This window comes from Apteryx mantelli, chromosome 17 (genome assembly GCF_036417845.1).
Source record: "Apteryx mantelli isolate bAptMan1 chromosome 17, bAptMan1.hap1, whole genome shotgun sequence".
NCBI lineage: Eukaryota > Metazoa > Chordata > Aves > Apterygiformes > Apterygidae > Apteryx > Apteryx mantelli.
The window spans coordinates 16,285,487-16,306,561 of NC_089994.1; the positions used below are offsets into that span (position 1 = coordinate 16,285,487).

The following is a 21,075-nucleotide window of genomic DNA, read 5'->3' on the forward strand; positions in this document are numbered from 1 at the left end:
GCCGCGTATTCGAGTCCCCGCGCCGCGTATTCGAGCTGCCCCAGGCCCCGGAAAGCTTTCCACGGCCTGGACCCCAGCACGAGAATCCGACTGGATGTTAAGAAATAAAGTAATAACCCCGCTCGGCTCTTTAAGGGGAAGGGCCACAGAGATTCAATTACCTGATTATATATGTTATTCCCAATTAACAGATCAGCTTAAAAACAAACAATCAAAATCACAGAAAAAGGAAAACAACTGGCAGAGGCTGAAGTATCCAACATGTCACCCGCTTCGGTTTAAACCTACCTAGGTTTGACAGTGACTAGAAAACATCAACTCCAGGATGCCGTTGCCAGGGAATATTTAATGTGATCAAATGGAGCCGTGAGATACACAGCACCAAATCTATGCTTGAAGCTGTCTGGTGGAAGTATGAGGGCTCCCACCCTTCACTTCGCCTCACCTACTGCACGAACGCGGTACGTGGAAACAAACAGCAGTCGCTATAGAGTTGTGTCGCTTACTACCGTTCTTCAATGCGCAGTACGCTTAAAAGCATAAAGTCAATGACAATGCCTCATCTAGAAGACTGGCAAGATCAGGAGTTAGTTCAGAATTATGGAAATAAGCTATTTTTAAAGCCTAATGTTCTTTAGTATTTCACTTAACACTATTAAGATCTTTTTTACATTCAACAGTTTTCTAAGAACAAAATATTAGGTTAAATTTCCTATCAGTTTTACACTGGCAGCAGAGTTGTGAGCACAAATTACTTCAGGCTCTTGTTGCATGTGACTTTACGAAGCCCGTACAGTTAGCTTGACTTGGATGACCTGTGCAAATGTTTGCAACAAAAATTGAAAAATAAGTCCTATAGTCTTATAAGTATCATCTTCCTTTACTATGAGCAAATCTTCAGCATGTGTCCCCCATTCCGACTTCTCAGTTTCTAGGCAGGTAAGTCAGAGGTATCGATTTCTGTTCATGAGACACCTGCTTTAAATATTCACTTAGTTCAGCAGAAATGATAGTGGATGAGAAATAAGCTTTTAATTACTTAAGTTATTATTTTCCTTTATGACTGTTAGAGGAAAGTAGCTCTAAAGAAAATAGAAACTGTATTCAGTGAGGAACATTTTATTTAAATCTACTTCATGCATAAGCATGATAAAAACCCAATTTAACTTTGGCAAATATCACAACAAAAAAACAAGCAGCCTATACAGAATGGTGAAAATGCCAAGGATATGGGTTCTCCACAGTTTCACTGCAGAATAAGTGTATTTAGAAGCCTCGCTTTGGCTACATCATTTATAACCATATAATTAAATAAAGGTAGTCTTTCACTATCACTTCTTGACTTCTCCGAGATCTTCAATGCTATCATCATCCACCTAGGGGGGAAATAAAAAAAAGCCAAAACACATCATATTAAGTATGCTTTCTTCATACATCTCCCACTCAGTACCCACAACTGAACAGGTAATGGAGTGTGGGGGAGAAAAGTATACAGCCCCATCCGATATTCCCTCTGGAAAATTCTATGCAAGTGACATGTGCCTTCAGGCACATTGACTTTTGAAATACTTTAAAAGACATTTTGAAACAAGAGGATTGCACTATAAGATTCCTTAGGCATTCACTGTTAAGAAACATTCAGGAAGAAGCCACAGATATTTGACATGCCTTCCTCACTGTAGGATCCAAAGCACCAGGCACTACATGCTTACCTAGTTAACATTCTTTGGACAATGAAAACAATATTTGACTTCAATTTTAATCACTCCTTAGCTTAATCATTCATAGGTAGGAGTTAAACTATTGCTCTTTAATTTTTGCACGTGTGCTGTGAATATGAAAACATTTTTCAAAATCATTGGAAAAAACAGAGGCTTCCATGGAAAACTAGAATCCTCACGAAAGAAGCAGTTTATTACCTCAGGCCACTTTTCCTGGATTACGTCGATAATATCATCTGTAAAATCCCCCTGAATGATGATTTCATCTTCTCCTGTTACTGAGGCACCGCAGGAAAATTTCTGAGCAAAAAACCTTTGTGCTTCCTTAAGATCAATTTCTGTTGACAGGAAAATTAACAGTTTAAGTACAGTCATTGTCATACAAATGTCTTCTCAATTTAAAAAAAAAAAAAAAAAACAGAATTTAAATCTTGTTTTCACTGTTGAGGGATTAGTGGCAGTTTAGAGTTAAGGCCATGTTACAATTTCCAGTTAAAGTAGAAATAAAGCCTGTTATTCACATACAGAACAATTCACTCCACAAATATGGCAGACTCCTTAAGGCAAAGTCATTGAGCGGCCTCTATATATTCTGTTCATGCAGGTCTGTGCTATATACAATCACCAGAAAAAAAAAAAAAGCAGAACTGATTTAAAAAAACTCTCTGGTTCTGAGTAACTTCCACAGTTATCTAAATAGCTTTTCCATAGACATGCTGAAGGATGATCTTTTTTGAAACATTCCTCAATGATTTTTGAGTTTGGCTTCTTGCAAGAATATACATATCCAGTTCAGATCAAGCAAATGCAAATTACTGTTCCCTCAAGAAAACTGATGCTACTTTCACACAGATGGTATGTAACTTACCTTGTTAATACAACCAAGGTTACAGCTCATCTTTTTACCAAATTTAGTGATCAACAGTAAAATATCATAGATGCGAATAACGTGATTAAGATGTTTGCAACTGAACTAAAGCTATGCAGAACAGCATTGTCAGCTTACTTAGGTATTGATTTGTCTGCCTTACTAGAAAGTGCACTTAATCAGTCTCAAGAATAGGTAAAAAATAATCCTGAGTAAGCAAACAAGAAAGGGAAATAAAAGGATGGAGAATGAGATATCTACACAGCAGGGAGAGAAACAGCTTCAGACTTGAGATCTTTTTTATTAACATTAAACAAGCTAAGACTCTAGCTAATACAATGAGGTTAAAGGCAAGCACATCTAAAACCTACAAAAAACATTTGACAAAAGCCAACTCACCAAATGTTGCCAGGCCACATACTCTTGTGACATATTTTTTCTTTGCTCTAGGAATTTTAGCTATTGTAACTTTCTGTGGTACAGTCTTCTTTTTCTGTTTTATCTGACCTCTTCCACCTTTAAAACAGAGTATAAAGTTAGATTATTGGTTAAATGTTACACTTAAAGAAAAAAGCCTAGAAGGTCAGATTTCATCACTATAAACAAAGGAACTATTATTTCTCCGTCTCTGTTTGTAAACAAATATATATTTTACACATTAAATATCTCATACTCAGATTATTTTAGAGAGGTCCCATGGCATCAAAGCACAGTATTACAAGAAACAGCAATACATGCATGTCAAATTTGCATTAAAAAACAGCATGCACAGCAGGAGTCTGTTATAATTATGAAAAAGGGACTTTCCCATGCTTTAATTACTGACCACTGGATTTGGTCAACATTTAGCCCCTTTCAGGAATTGTTCTTTAGTAGTTAAGAACAAATGGTTACTTTTATGTTTTTCACGAGCTTAGCGTACTTAGGGTTCGTGTCTGAGACAAACCGCTCATGTCCATTTATTGGTGCCCCAAGGACTTGCCTACTCAAGCTGCTGAGTTAAACAGCAGGCTAAGTTCTAGCTATCTGCATGTATCCTAGCACAAAACACAAATATGTGTTAGCAGAAAAACACCGTGCCTGTAAAACAGAGGCCTGCTACAGTAGCTTTACTTCCACATGAAGTAATATCTTCTTATTTACTATTTGTTTCTAGGTCAACCTGAGGGAACACTCAACATATCAGGCATTTATTAGTCTGAGCAAGGCATGCAAAAGATGTAGACAGCTCATTAGGATTCTTTAAGTCAGATTAAGATCTCAGCTAACTGCATACACTCATCAAGTTACTCCAGGGTAACCAAAGCTTTCTGTTCTAGAGCCTTCTCAGCATGAAAGCCTTCAAGTTGATGACAAGCAAACAAATCCCTTCCTATTAAGTCTACCAGCTATTTTTCTAACATGCAGCACTCTCAGTTCCACATTACTAAAAATTGATATCTGATAATTTAAGACAGTAAATTTCTGCCTTAAAATTTCTTCAGTAAATTTCTCCATTGTCTCAATTTTGCTCATTTTCCTCACCCTCTCTCTCTTATATTTAATCTTATGTCATCATGCTTAACAGTTTACCCTATCATACTAATTTCTTGTGAAATTTTTATATTCTTAGATTTTAGGAGAAAATCAAAGTAGTTTAAATATTATTTTATAACAAAAACAGGCTGAAAACTAACCCTGTCACCCCATACAATAAATTAATGTTGAAAAAAAAAAATGTTCTGAAGTCTGTGGAAAAGCATCCGATCTACAGAATGGAAATTACTGTCTTCACTACACATCCTACTGACAAGGTAAACATAACTGGTTAACAAGACAAAATCGAAACATCTGCAGTGATGTGTGGCTTACAAGCTGAAGCTTACCGGGCTATTAACAGCCATTTATGAAGCACTACAGACACAATTGGCGCTCCACAGGCAAATACATATTAACAACCCCAGCATTCTGATTTATGATGGAAAGTATGTTAAACAGAAAGAACTCTAATGAAGACAAATGTGTGTTTAAGCTACTTCATACATTTTATACCTTCCAAAGTGTTTTGGGAAATGTTTTTCATTAGCACTGCCACAAAAAGACATAGTAGTTAATGGAAGTAGCGGTAATTCCATTACACACCTGCTCTTTGGGATACTTAGTGTTAAATGCATAAAAACAAATCCTGTTACATGAATACTGGGCAGGGGTGGAAGAGAAGAAGGGAGAAAGCAGTGCAGTGAGGCATTATGATAGGAAGGCAACGTTTGTTCTAGTCTGCAAGCTGTCCTATAAACTGCTGTTAAACAGGACAAAAAGAAGTATTTCGGGAGGCATGCCAGCTGACTTTAGGTTGAGAAAAATTGCTTCCTGAATAAGTGCCGTAGCAGTGACAAGAACAATCAGACAGATACACAGAGCAGGTCATCTTTCATTTGCTATCATTACTACACTTTTTTTTTTTTTTTTAATCAGCATATCTAATTGTCCCGTCACCGTACCAACTGTGCTACTAACTGGAAGAAACATTTATATATTCAATTTCTTTTGTGCAAAGTCATCTTAGGTACAAAGTGTAGGTAACAACCAAGATGCAAGGATGCTGTGCCACAGTCCAGGCCAGTGATTAGAAAAGGATTCCCCAAGCTGCTTATAAATCAATACCACAATCAACTATGTAGACCTTGCCTCTCTTTTGCTTCTTCTTCTCTTCTTCTTCTCCTGCAGTTCCTTGGCCTTCTCCAACCCCAGCTTCCTGTTTAGGTGAATTTTCTTAAATATATCAGAAAGAAGGGAGAGAGGAAAGAGTAAAAGAGAAATTAGTGGCCAGACTACCACACTCTTACACAAACAATTTAGGGATTTAACAAAGTATCACTGTACAGCACTTCCTATTTCTGTAAGTGTAGCTTGCCTGATACTAGTTACATGTACAAAATAGCATAGCAGTTGTCCAAACTAAACTTCTGACATTCAGAAAAGCCTTCGCTCAAGGATATTGTTATGATTTCAGAACAGTCTCTTCACATAACAATTTACACAGACAGGGACAGAAATTAATGACAGTGTTATTAAAATTCCATATGCAAATCAACACACAACATCGTTAATGACCCTTTCTTCAGCAATTCACAATAGACAGGACAGACATAAATTTGGATAAACTAATTGCATCAGTTGATGGGAAACAAGTGCACGGATGACTGGCTGCAGTAGAAAATTTCTCTCTAACCCCTAAGAAAGCTCAAACATTATTTCTGTAATCACATATCATTTGTCCAGTGTTTTCTGACCTTATCAAACTGTTATTTTTACAGCAACCAAAGCATGCTAGACTCTTGAAAGACTGATTTAATTTTCAGACTTGATACAACTGCAAGTGGGAAGAGCTGAGAAGTAGAAAATGTCAAAGATTTATGAACAAGTCTAAGGGCACATACCTTCTCAGTTAGAAAACAGAGAAAGATTCTTACCTACTGTAAGTTTTGCAAACTCATCTGGAAAATTCTTTTCTAGCCATTGTCTACATTTAGTCACATCAGGCATGTATTCGCAGTACTAGAGAAGAAAGACCAAATAAATGTTGTTAGCCAAGTAACTACAAAATATGTCACAAACAAATACAGACCATTTGCTATTCAGCACAGCCATTTCTCTTTAGGGTGATTAAATACCAACACAGTACGCTATCGCACAAGAAGTTTCGTGACACCCTAAGGAAGACAGTGGCTGAAGCACAGAACTGTTACAGTTAAAGAAAAGCCAGCAAAGATCAGAAATAATCATCATAATCAGAAATCGTAGAACAGAAAGAAGATGAAGAAACTCAGACAACAAAAAATTAACTCACCTCTGTTGGCAATGAGCAGACTGGAGAAAGATGGAGAAAAAAAAAAGATTACAAAAAGATTTATAAGTAGTGTTAAATTGAAAATTATATTTTAAAGTTTTGGGTGACTTATGCCAATTTCTGGTTATAATCACACTAACTCAAAAGATTATTGATATCACTCAGAGTTTCAATTTTCTCTCAGTCGTCATTTGCTCAGACACTGTGCATTAGGATAAAACTCTCACAGTGAGAGCAATCAAATCAACGAAGGAAGCAAAGATGATGCTTTGGTACAAGATACAGAAAAAAACCACCAGCTCTACTTGAAGCAAAAGATATACCTAATAAAATACCACATGATTTGGTTTGTTTTCCTTTTTACGAGCGCAGACAGTGTCCAGGAGATGAGATCAACCTTAGAACACATCCAAACAAACTGTGCAAACTTTCATACAAAACAGGGATTCTTTCCCAAAGCCCTGCAATTGTATTCAAGTCCAAAGCATAACAACATAGTTATCTAAAACATAGCTTTCAAGATTATTTACTTTCTTAAAATTCAGCCATGTAACTACAAATGCAGCAGCGAGCAAAGCAGAATTCTAAACACAGTGCAACAATTTCATTAATTCTAATTTCATTTCTTATTACCATACTGATTGTCAGAGGCCTTTTTTGTGCTAAAGATTTTACTAGCTTTCTGCAGGAACAGATCACTGTGCCACAGTTCATAATCTGAGCACTGTCCCGTCAATGCAACTGTTTACATACAGAAAGATGTTAGTACCTCCATCTTTCCGACAAAGGGGGAACCCATCTATTCCACCATAAATGCTTTAGATGGAATACACAGCCTAACCTATTTTAGAAAGAAGATCAGAAAGGGCAAGCTGATCACTGTCTATTTGCTGAATAAAAGCTGACCAACAGCAGATCTCCGATTCTCTCATTCTTTCTGCTAGGCTGCCCTTATAAACAGCATATCATAAGAATCACAGACAACTGCCCCTTCAACACTTGCCTCCACAGTAGAGAACTCGAAGAGGATAGTCAGCATCTGACCTGGCACCGCTCCTCAAATCTCCTTTGCAGTCAGGGACCACAGGCTCAGCTACATCTGTAGCCATCTCACAAGCCTGCAGGTCACAGAAGGAAATAATCAGGGCTTAAGTTTGGATTTAAAATTATTCACATCCTTCCCAACACAACAAAAATCCCAGAGATTGACAGAACTAACAAGATAGAGAAAAGGTGCAATCATAAGAATACCAGGATAATCAGGGGAGGAGAAACAGGATCCCAGAAGTAATGAAAAAACATGGAGACGGTGGTTGCAAAAGATATGAAGCAGTAAGGAAACCCAGTACTTAAAGGAAAAAACGAAACACCAGGAAATGCAACAGAAAATGAAGAAAGATGCGTGAGAACAAAACATGGGAGCCACCAACATGGGTTAAGCAAAATGTTAAGTATCACATTAAGTCAATGGCAGGCGAACAGTGGGTACACTGGAAGGGGGAAGGTACAAGTATATCAGAAAGGAAAGGCTGTCATTTAAATCAGCATCTGAAGAACCCAAATCTGATACTGGGACACCGGCAAAAAAAAAAGGGGGGGGAGGCACAACCCACTAACACACTCAATAACGGTTTACATGCACGCATTTTCCAGGGAAGAAGCATAGAAAATAAGAGTCAACAGACACCAACGAAGGGGGTTGCAAGGCACAAGGATGCTCCGCAGGAACATGAGAGCAGGCTGCATGTGTGGAAGACTCAGAGCCAGGTTGTTGTAAGAGCTGCGTCTGGGCAGCGCACAGAGCTGAGGGAAAACGCCAGGGCACCAGAAGTTACGGGGTTCGTAGCAGGGGGATCACAAGGAAAGACTGTGGAGGATCACTGCTAGCACCAGAAAGGATGCTGGGGAACCAAGGGAGGTGATAAACGGGGGAGGAAGGGTGCTGGGGGCGAACACTGAGAGAGGGCTAGGGAGGGAGAGGGCGTACTGGGTCCCCAGAGAGGATGAGGGTCACGGCGAGGGAACACGGCGGGAGAGGGGGTCAGGGCCGGGGAGACGGAGGGTGCTGGATACCGGGGGTGGGGGCAGGCTCGCAGCAAGAGCAGAGGAGGGGGCTCAGAGCTGAAGGAAAGGAAGCTGTGGGGAACCGGAGACGGGAAGGAGGGTGCCGGGGCACAGGAGGTGAGGGGCGGTCGCAGCGAGGGGCTGGTCGCAGCGAGGGGGCTCAGCGCGCAGCGCAGGGAGGGTGCGGGGGGGGGAAGGGGGTTGGGGCGCAGCGCAGGGAGGGTGCTGAGGCGGCGCCCTCCCGGCAGGGAGAGGCCGGGGCAGGCCGGTCGCTGCGGGGGGAAGCCGCGGAGGTGGCGGCGGCGTGGCGTTACCCGGGCGGCCCCTCAGGCCGCGGCGGCGGGGGGGCGGCGGGGGGGCGGCGGCGGCGGCGGCGGCTCCTCCTCCTCCTCCGGCGGCGGCGGCGGCTCCCGCACAGCGCGCGGCACGTGCGCCCACCCCAGCGCCGCCGCCGTCTCGCGAGAGCCGCGCGCCGCGGGAGCGTGACCGGCGAGGGCGGCGCCCGGCGCTATGCGGCGAGTAGCGTTTTTTGAGCCTTCGGGCGTTCCGTAACTGAGGGGAGGCGGGCGGGGGTACGCCAGCGCACGCCATAGGCTACAGCAGCACGTGACGTAAGGCGCTACGGGGCGGTAGAGCGGCCAGCCGCTGCCGCTTCGCCGTGGCGCGGAGCCGGGAGGCCGCCCGCCGCCGCCGCCATGCCTCGCTACGCGCAGCTGGTGATGGGCCCGGCGGGCAGCGGGAAGGTGAGGCGGGGCGGCGGCGCGGGCGGTGGGGGGCGGCGGCGGCGGTGCGGGCGGCCCCTGACCCCGTGTGTGTGCCTTGTAGAGCACGTACTGCTCCACCATGGTGCAGCACTGCGAGGCGCTGGGCCGCGTCGTGCAGGTGGTCAACCTGGACCCGGCCGCGGAGCTCTTCAGCTACCCCGTCATGGCAGGTGAGCCCCGGGGGGGGGGGCGGGCCGGGCCCCTCCGCCTCGGGGGGAGCCCCGGGGGGCCGGGCCGGGCCGGGCCCCTCTGCCTGAGAGGGAGCTCCGGGGGGGTGGGCAGGGCCAGGCCCAGGAGTAGCTCTGATCTGACCGTAAAGGCAGGATGTGCCCCACGCTAAATGTAAGCTTTAACATTTTGTATGTATTTATAATAATTTATGTGTGTGTGTGTATATACATGTATATCACGTATATATGTTGATGCGCGGGGCCAGGCAGTGTAGGTAAGTAACAGGCCGTGCTGTCACTGTGGTTTAAGACCCTCTTTCCTACCTTGGTACAGCCTGAAGACGCTTGACACAGGAAAGCAGAGTGAGGTTTCTGGAGTGTAAATGGTATCTGAGCTGCCTGTTGCTCTTCCTGCTGCTTTGTAATACCTAGATTTCAAACGAGAGTTCTTGTGAGACTTGAGCGTATTACAGTAACCGGCCTCTGTGCATCACTATAAACACGTGTGCTAGAAACATATTGTGTGTCTTGTTCCAGATATCCGCGAGTTAATAGAAGTGGATGATGTTATGGAAGATGATTCCTTAAGGTTTGGTCCCAATGGCGGCTTGGTGTTTTGTATGGAATACTTTGCCAATAATTTTAACTGGCTAGAGGAAAGCCTTGGTCATGTGGAGGATGACTATATATTGTTTGATTGCCCAGGTAAACAAACATATGTATTTTAGTATCATATTGTGTTATCATATTTAAATATCATATTTCATATGCAGTATAAAATTAACAATATATTTTTGCTGCTCACAATCACTCGTACATTTTTTGTGTTGTAAACAGCTGTCAGAGTCACTTTCAGATGTTTCAGTAGGGAACCTGATCCTGATTAATTTGGATGGCTGCACAGATTTTTGACAGTGTCATATGCTGTGGCAATACCACAGCAACTGCTAATGCTAATTGGAGGTCAACAGAGGAAAAGAAAACCTTTATCCTTCTTCCATTCCTCCAGTATAAGTTCATCCAAATACAGTTAGACTTGTCTGAAAAGAAAGATCATGCTTTTTATAACAGCTTTTATTCATTTTAAGAGTAATGCCACTACTTGTATAATTGATAACTGTGAACTAGTATATGCTTCTTTATGTGTTAGCTTCACATTTCTGTATAGTAATATTCTAAGTGTGTCCTAGGTCAGATCGAACTCTATACGCATTTACCAGTGATGAAACAGCTGGTGGAGCAGCTTCAGCAGTGGGAATTCCGTGTCTGTGGAGTTTTTCTTGTTGATTCTCAGTTTATGGTGGAATCTTTTAAGGTATCCATTTGAAATCTATTGTAAAAGTTCATATTAGTAGAGAACAAGAAATCCGAGTAATGTAGGGAGCTGGGTTTGTTTTACCATGGAGATTGCTAACTGGGTGTGGGGGGTGAGGGTGGGGTTCTGATTGCTGTTGTCACCTGCCTACTGAGCAGTTATGGAGAAGATCGAGACATATCCTTCTTGAAGATGCCCAGCAAAAAGATTAGAGGCAACAGACACGAGTTGCAGCAGGGGAAATTCCAGTTGGATATGAGGAAAAAATCCTGCACTGTGAGAGTGGTCAGACTGGAACAGAGGCCCAGAGAGATTGTGTAATGTACGTTCCTGGAGTTAGTCAAAACGTGACTGGATGAGATCCTGAGCAACCTGATCTGACCTTGAAGTTGGCCCTGATATGGACCAGATGATCTTTAAAGGTCTCTTCCAATCTAAATTGTTCTGTGATTCTATAAAACTTTGTCAGATCTGCAAAGAGAGCATGCCCCTTTCCCAGTCTAGCAGTGAGAATCCTGAGAAGGGCTTTGAGTTTTGTTAGATGCCACTGGAAGGGACACAGATCCAGATTTGAAACTCTGGAAATAGATGGCAGATGGGAACTTCAGCATCTTCCTTTTCCAACAGAGATAATGACTCCCACTTGGCCTTCTGTCTGTGTTTAATATATTCAGTGGCTAGTTTTTGGTCATATATTCAGTAGGTAGTTAGTGGTCATGTCCTGCATGTTGGTGTTGTGTTTGTCTGTACTTAAATATGTCATTTTTCATATTCCTGTAAGTTTATCTCTGGAATTCTGGCAGCACTCAGTGCAATGATATCTTTAGAGATTCCACAGATCAACATCATGACCAAAATGGATTTGCTGAGCAAGAAAGCGAAAAGGGAAATAGAAAAGTAAGTTCCCCAAATATTTATTGTATAGTCTAACATCTGGAGGTAAACTTCACTCAAAATTCAGTCTAATGTTTCCCACAGTTAAAATCTACTCTTTTGGAGTGGGAAAAGATGCTGTTGTTTTATGTTGAGCAGAGTCTTTATATGTCTGGGATAAGATGCTTACAAAAGAGTGAAAAGGCTAACTCCATGCATATACATATTTATCTTTTTCTCTAATTATCTTCTGTTAAATCATTATCTAAAAGCATAATGACTTACTTGTTCTTTAGCAAAGGATTCTTTTGACGTTAATGATGACTTTTTTTTTTCCCCCTAGGTACTTAGATCCAGATATGTATTCCATGATTGAGGATTCTACAAATATATTAAAAAGCAAAATGTTTAAGAAACTGACTAAATCCATATGTGGTTTGGTAGGTGTATTGCTTTTCGTTCTAACTGGTACTCATAAATTCAGTCCTGTATTTATAAACCATACTATATGGCTCCTGGCTTCTTTGCTGTTATAGATACTATGTATACTATAAACAATTTTTTCCCCTAAAACTATATATTTACATAACAGACTTGCTAACAATACCAGGATCTAAAAGATTAGCAACTTTGGAAAACAGGTTTATCTAATGTGTAGGACTTGGGACTGATGGGCAGGTGTTCTAATTGGGGGAATGCTTCTGGTCTGCAGTGTGGTTTTAAATGGTATGTTGGGAGTCCAGGCAAGGAAGATGTAGTTTGGTTTAAAGAAGTGGCTTAGAGTGCTATGAGTGTAAAAGAACTAACTTGCTGCACTCTCTTACTAATGTCTTCTAAATGTTTTCTCTAGATTGATGACTATGGTATGGTTCGATTTTTACCGTTTGATCGCTCTGATGAGGAAAGTATGAACATAGTTCTGCAGCACATAGACTTTACCATTCAGTATGGAGAAGATCTTGAATTTAAAGAACCAAAGGTAAGGTCTGTCTGATGATAAGATGAAAAAGTTAAAAGGATCCATAATATAAGTCATAATATAAATATGTCCTCATAGTATAAATTATGTGTTTTGACTTGTTCAAAAAATGCATTGAGCCTGTGTGTTGTGTATACGCTATAGATCAGGAATAAGTTATGTCATGTACAATACAAGAAGACTGGTGTCTTAAAATCAGTTCCAAGTCCAGTCTAATTTGATTATTCAGATCATAAATCCTAAGGAACAAATTCAATATTTACACTCCTTTTTTGTACTTGTGGTATGCAAAATACCTGGATCTAGATTTTGACCCATACAATTTGGATAGCTCTAGAAACAAATTGCTTCCAGAGTTTTGCTACTTGTTTTATGGAATCATAGTAGACATTGTTCCTGTTGTGGGTTGTGTTTTTTTTTTTACTAATTAAAATGCCAGAGAACAGACAAATTATTACAGCTACTGGGGGGAAACAGTCAGGTTTTACTTTTTTGTTTTCTCTCTGGCAGGAGTATGAAGAAGATAAATCTGCTCTTGTTGATGAATATTTTCAAGATCATGTGGATGAGTAAAGTGCGTACGTACGTTCAAACGTATGTTTTCGTCAAACGAGGAAAATATCTTGGTTGTAAAATATGTCAAGTATCATGTTTGTGTAGTTTGTTTTTTATATATAAGTTAACTAAAATTTCTAATGAAAAGTGATCCTGTATGACCTCATAATTATTTTAATAAATAATTTCATTCTTATGTCTGTGTGGTATAAAATATGTATGTATTACCGCTGCTGTATCCAAGTTCCCAACATATAGTTGTCTCATTTAAGCATAGGAACATTTGGAAAAAGTCAGTCGTTTGCAGAAGAGCCACAGTCCAATACAAATAATTTACAAAAATATTTATCTCCAGTCCTGTGTAGTTTGTTCCACTATTAGATGAGTGAAAAACTTGTTTTAAAGGGTAAAGAATGTACTTAACTAACTGAATCTGCAGTAGGGAAGGAGATAACTGGCAGCTTCAAAAGGAAAACTGATCAGTAGGTGGACTCTTGACCTTCTTGAAAAAGGTGAATATTTTACATTCACTTTGGTGGATCCCATATTTTAGGCCTTCTTTTTAAGGCTGTTTTTGTACAACTCGCATGCGGCTTCAAGTGGTTTTTACATTGATAAAATCTTAAACACCGTAAAATATTAAAAAAAAAATTAGCTCAAATATAAATCAGTGCTGTTCTTGTACAGTCACTGCAGAAAGTGTGTTACTTAATGAGGAATTCAGTAACTAATAAGATAAGTAGCTGCTTTTTTGCCCTGAATAGAGAATTCATACTCATACTATGGACATTGTATGTGACCTGTATAGTAGAATGTGCATTGGTTTCACAGAGAAGCAAAATGAAAGCACTTTATCTTGGAAGAACATATTCACTGAAGTAACTAAGTACAAGTTAAAATAATCCTAAGAGGTATTGTTCCATGCCATCTGAGCAAATGCAAGGGTACCTCGGTCCTGCATGTGCATCGCCCCTCATCAGTATTTGTGTGCTCAGCCTTGCCAGCTTTATGAATTCTAGAACAAATCTCTTAATATTCACCATTCTTAAAACCTTACCTCCCAGAGTCAGACAATTATGAGAGCTGAGACCTCAGTTTTGTGATAGTCATCATGGTCACCACAAAGAGCTGAAAAACCTAATTCCTCAAGGCTTAAAAACATAGTGCAAAAAAACTGAATATATTTATTTTTAATTATTATTGTGGAGGTTAACCTCATTATGTGGGGAGTCTTTTATACCTGAGCGTAGCTAATCACATCAGCAGGTGCTTATGCCTGAACTCTGCCTTGGATTCAGCGACAGGTAGTCAGAGGCTGATGTAAGTTTGCCAGTGCAAACCTAAATGCAGGCATGGGCAATTTTAAGTTGTACTGGCTGAATTAAGCCATGCAAATACTGAGGAAGCTTTGGTGGCTTAGCTAACTTCCAAGCTTGCACATCCTTGGGGTGAGTCATGCTTGTAGGGCGTTGAAAGGAGAAACCTAAGTCCTATGGTTGGATTACTTTGACTCAGTTTCCACATCTCCCCATTTTTTCTCCCTGACTCATGCAATGATGTTATGCTCAGTCATTTGCCTGCGGACAAATGAGGCATGCTGGGTCACAGGGAAAGTTATGGCTAGGCTTTTAACAGGAGTGGATAGCTCAGTGAGGCTCCAAAAATAGTATACCCCTCCAAACCCCCAACCCAGTGCAGTAGCCCCACTTGTGTGCTTCCTCATACCCAGTGCAGCACCAAGCGCTCACAGCCCAGCCTGGCTGGCTGCACTTCGCAGGTCAGGTCGCAGCAGGAGGGGCACAGGAGTGCTGCCCATCAAGCACGCACCACAAAACTGGCTGCAAGCAAAGGGCCCCGCTCTGGTGGCCGGTGCTTTCCGTGCTCTTATCAAGCTCTGATCCTCGCAAGGGAAGGAAGCTCGCCTGTGTCAGCAAGGAAGTGTGATCTCACAGCTGCTTGAAAGAGGGCAGCATAGCACAGAGGACTCGAGAGGGCTTTACTTGCAGTGCCAGCCAATGCAAAGGGAGAGGGAGGGGGGGAGCAAACAAATCCCCCAACCGTGTGCGATTTCAAAGCATATTCTCCTGCGTGGCTGTGTTTCTGCAGGGAGCTGCGCTCCCTGGGCGGTGCGAGCTGCAGGCCTCCCCTCTGGCTTCCCCTTCTCGCACCGCCTCTGCTACCTCATTTCCTGCAGCACAGGCAGAGCAGGAAGGTTTACTGCAAGCTGGTCACCGCTCCCCTCTGCCCGGCCCTGCCGAATTGCATCCTGCCCTTCGAGATGCCGGTGAGGGGGATCCGCTGCACTCGCACCGGCACGCTGCGTGCTTGGCCTGCCCCAGCTGCTGGGAGAGAGGGCAGGAGGGCTTGGGGGAGGGCGGGCAGGCCTGCGAGGGCAGATGGGTGTTACACCCACTGCTGGGTGTAACAGGGCTGGGGTAGGGGGGAACAGGCTTTACTGCTTGGGTCTGACCATGGGCAGCTGCGTGCAGGAGAGACGGGGCTGTAGCTGCAGGAAGCCTTGCTGGGAAAGGGCAATTGCTGTTTATGGGAGGCTGCTGCGAGGCTGGTATCCTCCTCTTCCTCTTCCTCCTGTGAGGGATCCTGCCTGCATCTCTGGGGTGCAGCTAGCTGTGTTTCTGCAGTTAGGAGCCTGGCAGTGCCCCCCCAGCCACATCTCTGGGCACTCCCAGCTGGCTCCCCTGAGAAAGATGGCATTAAAGCAGTGCTTTACCATGGTTTAGTTCATACCATCTTCCTCATGATGAAATAAACTGATTTCCTGCTAGGTGCTGCTTATGCTGTTGCTGCCCCTCAGTTGCACTCCCCTGCTCCCCAGACCCCTGCAAAATGACTGCTGGGACGAGATGAAGGCTTCCTAGTGGCCTGGAACTGCACAGTGTGAATGTTTGGAAGGTGCCTTCAATTAGACTCGTCAGTTTTTAAAAATCTGTTTCCCAGGAAGAATCTTGTCTTTTTTTTTGTCACTGACAAATGCCAGTTTTAAAGTGCACAGGCTGGTCTATTTTGGTATTTTGTGGATATGCGATAAGCCTGGATTTGTTTATTATTATCTACTATTATTAGTTAGACATGGAATAAAATACAACTTTTTTTAAGGACCAAGTAACTTAAAAAAATTAATTTTCCCTCATACACTTCTATAATGGAAAGCCCAGTAACTTAGGCAGGAGAACAGGGCTGTTACCACCTCAGAGCTGTGCCGAGTGGGCTTAGACAGCCTGAGGGTAAGCAAATGCATGTAGATCTACCATACCAGTTTTATCATATCTTCCACCACTGCTACCATAAACAGTGTCTGTGATGATTCTTTTATGGTCTTCACCAGAATGTCATCGAGAGTTAGGCCTAATTTGAAAAGAGGCAATCGTTTGTGCAAAGTAAAATTGCTGGAAGCATCACTAACTAAACTCTGAATCCTATTTAAGGGACGCCCAGGAGACACTTCAGAACAATTTATGTTGCCACGAGGACAATGAAATGCCTATTTTCAGTAACATTCATAGCTAGCCTTCCCCTCTGTCCATAGGCTTACCATTCAACTTTAATGGATTCTGATACCAAGTTAATTGGAAACATGGCACTGTTACCCATCAGAAGCCAGTTCAAAGGCCCGGCACCTCGGGAAAGTAAGTTTACAATAATCTCTGAAAATTTGTTTTCATATTGCTCGTAATCACGTCACAGTTTCTTCAAAGCCAGCTCTAGCACTGCTCTGGTATACTGGGCATCTCAAGTATATGCTTTCTATCAATGTCCCTGAGCAAATGGGATGAGAAAATTATGACCAAGATTTAACCAGGCCTTTTAGATCTTGATTCTCAGAGTGAAGAAAGAAGCCATGGTTTAACAATGGAGTGCTTTTCACTTGGTAGAGGAGGAAAAACATTTTTAAATGTTTAAGTGGTGCAAACCAGGAAAAATAATTACTATACAACAGTTATCTGGAAAAACTGTGCTGCCTACTCCCTAATTCTCTTGCTTTAGAAATTAAAAAAAAAAAGCCTACAGTTACTATTTTCATGCTTCCTCCTCGGGTGCTCTACAGTCAAGTTCTACTGTGGTTTTTCAGTAGGCTTTGAGGACTTGTAACTGGTGTGAACCCTCTGACGTAAGAGGAAGTAGAGGTTGAGCTAAAGAGAACTAGCACTTTGGGGCTGAAGCTTTAGAGTCTCTGCTGTGCTGAAGGATGAGGAGTAAGAGAGAGAGCACTTTAGGGTACGCAGCTTCAGAAATTGAAACTTAAATCCTGGCATCCAGAGTCCACTGAAAAGTTTTACAGGTAGCCTGAAACAGATTCCACTTCAGCACTTCAAGTAGCGCTTCCCAGGCATATCTCACAGTAGTGTGGTGTTTCAGTTTGAAAAAGGAAACATTTCTGGATTTAGGCAGTCTTGTGTTTTAGCAAAAGAAGGTGAAAGTTGCAAGTGAGCTTGCGACTATATATTGTCCCCTCCTTTTTTCAAAGAGGATAATGAAGAAGTTTGATTGTGGTGTTGTACTTTCTCCAAAAGTATTTGTCTGCCCTCAGAAGAATTTTATGCTGATAAATTACTCAACTGGTAGCAGGAAACAGTATGAAATTGCTGAATTGTTGCCCTTTGTGAAGTGAGAAGCCATGGGGGAAAGGAGGAGAAGGGAATTAAAATTCCTGCTAAAAGTAGGAAGCTTAAATATTAAGGTCTGAATTCACCAGTCTTTCACACTGCAATAGTTACAGCATACTGGTGTTTTCTGCTGTTTGTAAATAGCAAGATATTTTCTTTGCAAGAATAATTGTTTATGTACTTCAGTGAATGAAAGTTATGGCTGAATGTAGTATGCTGGTCCACTGTTTAACTCTCCATTTCTTTTTTGTTAGCTAAGGACACAGATATTATAGATGAAGCCATCTACTACTTCAAAGCTAATGTTTTCTTCAAAAATTATGAAATTAAGGTAATTTTTTGAGATACTGTGCATTCAGAAAGTCTTCAGAGATTTGGTGCTGTGCATATAAATTTATTTGCAATACAATAGTTCTACCAGTTAACAAAAACACTCCTTCCTCTCACTTAACTTTTTAAGTTCGGTAAATGTCTTGAATTGCTAATTCCTCTCTTGTGAGGAAACTGTAGGCCAAAAATGGCCTGAACTCATTCCTGTTTTAAACTTTTATCAGTTCTATAAAGTCTTCCTTACTCTAACAGTGCTTGAGAACTGTGCTTACTTTTATTTTGCAGAATGAGGCTGACAGAACATTGATCTACATAACCCTGTACATTTCTGAGTGCTTGAAAAAGCTGCAAAAGGTAAGAGAACAGAAATCTGAGTGAAGGAGGGAAACTGAATCTGTTCTGGAGATTGCATTTAGGAGAATGTTTGATGATATTCTCCTCCTATTGGCACAAATAATACTGTTCACCTCAGTCCCAGTTGTCAGATCCACAGATATTCCAAAGCTGTGGATTGCCAAAAAGATGTTACATTGCTATCCTTGATGAATCCTTATACGTTACAGATAGATGAAATGTTTGGGTCTAATGCTCCGTAAGCTTTTGTTTATATCTTTAATCATTTGCCTGTTTTTTCCAGTGTAACTCCAAAGGCCAAGGAGAGAAAGAAATGTACACATTAGGAATCACTAACTTCCCAATCCCTGGGGAGCCTGGCTTTCCACTTAATGCCATCTACGCCAAACCTGCCAACAAGCAGGAGGAAGGTAAGAATAAAAAAAAGACCTCTGAAGGCTTGCTTTGGCCTGGTGTTTACCAGCTGCATTCTTGTGGCTATGACTAGAAAAGTGACCCATACAACTGCACCTTCTAGATCTGTAGTTCTGTCTTTGAGTGCACCGTAACCCAGATTTTCTGACCTCGGGGGCCCATGACTCCCCTGAATCTATAGATCCAACAGAACCAATAAGGAGTGACTCTGCCTCTTACATTAACGTAATCGCTAGCTAAATCCTGTAACTGAGCCCAAGCCAACTGCTGTGCTGGCAGAACAATAGGAAGCCCACAACAATGAGCAAAGGTAACTAAGAGAAGAAAACAGTTTAGATGGTTGTCTTTACCGATACAAGTATCGTAACAATCCCAAGTATGGCTGCAATTTGAATAAACAGACTCAGCCAGCCAGTGAGTGCCTGCAGATGTGCAAACTTGCATTTTCTGCTTTAAGCAGTTATATCTATTGCTTCCCTGTTAAATTCAATTTGACTTGGTGCTGCCTCAGTTTACACCCTATTTTTCGCTTCTGCTGTGTTTCAGAGGTGATGAGGGCCTATTTGCAGCAGCTGAGACAAGAAACTGGTCTTCGGCTTTGTGAAAAAGTATTTGATCCTCAAAGTGACAAGCCTAGTAAGGTAAGAGTTTAATGGGATATTCACAGAATTAATGAGAGACTTGGTTTGTCTTTCCAGAAATATGTGGAGAGAAGTAAGATGATGGGGTGAGGGATGAGATGTGGGTAACTTTGGAGCAAGCTTCCCTGGTTTTACAAGGCTAGTGCAATAGCAGACTGCAATTTATCAGTAAATTTAATTTGTAATGTGCCAAAACAGCAAATGCCATTTTAGGTTACTTTAAAAAGCAAGGTGGTAATAAGTGTGTCTGGTTAAATTCTTTAAAGTATTGCATACTAGTTGTTGGCTGAGGATTCTTTAAGTTTTCAGGTAGAAATTCTCAGGCATGGAAGATACTGTTCATCTTTCCAGTGGGCTCTGATTTGATGACTTCTTTGAAGTATACCAGTCTGCTTCATATCCAGATTAAAAAAATAGACAATCAAGGCATTAATTACCTGCTGTCTGTGCATACATTTCATGTGTAAACATGACTGCATTTAACATTAAAATTAGGCTAACTTTGTTTCAAAAGGATAGTTTGCTGATGCATCCCTTTTGTTTATTATTATATTGGAACAAATAGTAGAAAGTTGAATGTCCGACTTTATTTTGATGTCTACAGCCCTATATTATAATTCCTTGGGTCCACTAAGGTCATCTTGATCACCTGAAATTCCAGTAGAAACCAGCATGGAAAATTGAATGTGCAAAACTGGATTCTTAACATTTGCCATTTGTCAGAGGTTGAACACCTGAAGTTCTCATTTTGTTTATCTCATGGAAGCTACTGTTGTGTGTCTTCTGATTTTGTACTTGCTTTTCCAGTGGTGGATCTGCTTTGTGAAGAGACAGTTCATGAATAAGAGTCTGTCAGGTCCCGGGCAGTGAAGAAGCAAAGCAGCAACAATGTCAGGCATTTCCACAAGTTGTATAAAGTATTTTGCCTTTATTTCGGATATATTTTGTACTATGGAAGAATTAAGTGCTTATGAAGAAAAAAAAAATCAGTCAATGAGAAAAATACAGAGATGAAACAAAAAGATCATTTGAGTACTGTAACCCAATATTATTAAGCTGGTGCTTAATAAATGATTTCTAATATGCTGTTTCAGATGCAGGCTGCTTTATTATCAGTGGCTACAGCTAGCATTTAAAAACAGGCTTCTGTCTAAAGAGAGAGATGTGTAGGGGGCTGTGTAATTGCTCTGCTGGCTAGAGTTTCGCTGTCATGTGTCCCTGGAAAACATGCCTCTCGTGCTATGTTGTCAAGTGCAGTGATTTTTACTTTTTTTTTTTCCCCCCCAATAAACTTAGCTTGTAATTATTGTGGTAACTGCTTTACGTCTTCAAAGAAATCCAAGTTTTGTCTTTGGGAAAAGGCCTTCATTACTGTGTAGTGGGAAAGTAATCAACAGGAAGTGAATCATTCCTGTGAAAACAGGGGATTAATACCAGGGCTGTAGCCTGCAGCAGTCTGCAGTACATGTTTTCTAACAGGTCCTCCTTTGCAGAACAGTGCTCCATTGTAGAAAAACTCCTTCAAAGGGTATCATGAACAGATTACATACAACTTAGTCCAAGGCTGCCTTTG

General features: G+C 41.5%; 3 protein-coding genes across 3 annotated transcripts; 2 read left to right on the forward strand and 1 right to left on the reverse strand.

Moving 5' to 3' along the window:
• Nucleotides 1–1,103: 1,103 nt before the first annotated feature.
• Nucleotides 1,104–8,839, reverse strand: DENR (density regulated re-initiation and release factor). Its single transcript, XM_067307152.1, has 8 exons — nucleotides 8,797–8,839; nucleotides 7,422–7,536; nucleotides 6,419–6,438; nucleotides 6,042–6,126; nucleotides 5,257–5,340; nucleotides 2,989–3,105; nucleotides 1,920–2,059; nucleotides 1,104–1,376 (listed from the first exon to the last, which is right to left on the reverse strand). Exons 2-8 carry the CDS (start codon nucleotides 7,525–7,527, stop codon nucleotides 1,332–1,334), a joined length of 597 nt encoding a protein of 198 aa, XP_067163253.1. The 5' UTR covers nucleotides 7,528–7,536; nucleotides 8,797–8,839; the 3' UTR covers nucleotides 1,104–1,331.
• A 252-nt stretch (nucleotides 8,840–9,091) lies between these two features.
• On the forward strand, nucleotides 9,092–13,334 carry GPN3 (GPN-loop GTPase 3). Its single transcript, XM_067307087.1, has 8 exons — nucleotides 9,092–9,225; nucleotides 9,308–9,416; nucleotides 9,954–10,121; nucleotides 10,607–10,731; nucleotides 11,513–11,628; nucleotides 11,948–12,044; nucleotides 12,455–12,583; nucleotides 13,094–13,334. The coding sequence occupies exons 1-8, from the start codon at nucleotides 9,178–9,180 to the stop codon at nucleotides 13,154–13,156; spliced, it is 855 nt and encodes a 284-aa protein (XP_067163188.1). The 5' UTR covers nucleotides 9,092–9,177; the 3' UTR covers nucleotides 13,157–13,334.
• A 1,999-nt stretch (nucleotides 13,335–15,333) lies between these two features.
• On the forward strand, nucleotides 15,334–20,595 carry ARPC3 (actin related protein 2/3 complex subunit 3). Its single transcript, XM_013958634.2, has 7 exons — nucleotides 15,334–15,422; nucleotides 16,686–16,785; nucleotides 18,018–18,094; nucleotides 18,379–18,447; nucleotides 18,731–18,857; nucleotides 19,408–19,502; nucleotides 20,310–20,595. The coding sequence occupies exons 1-7, from the start codon at nucleotides 15,417–15,419 to the stop codon at nucleotides 20,370–20,372; spliced, it is 537 nt and encodes a 178-aa protein (XP_013814088.2). The 5' UTR covers nucleotides 15,334–15,416; the 3' UTR covers nucleotides 20,373–20,595.
• The last annotated feature ends 480 nt before the right edge of the window (nucleotides 20,596–21,075 follow it).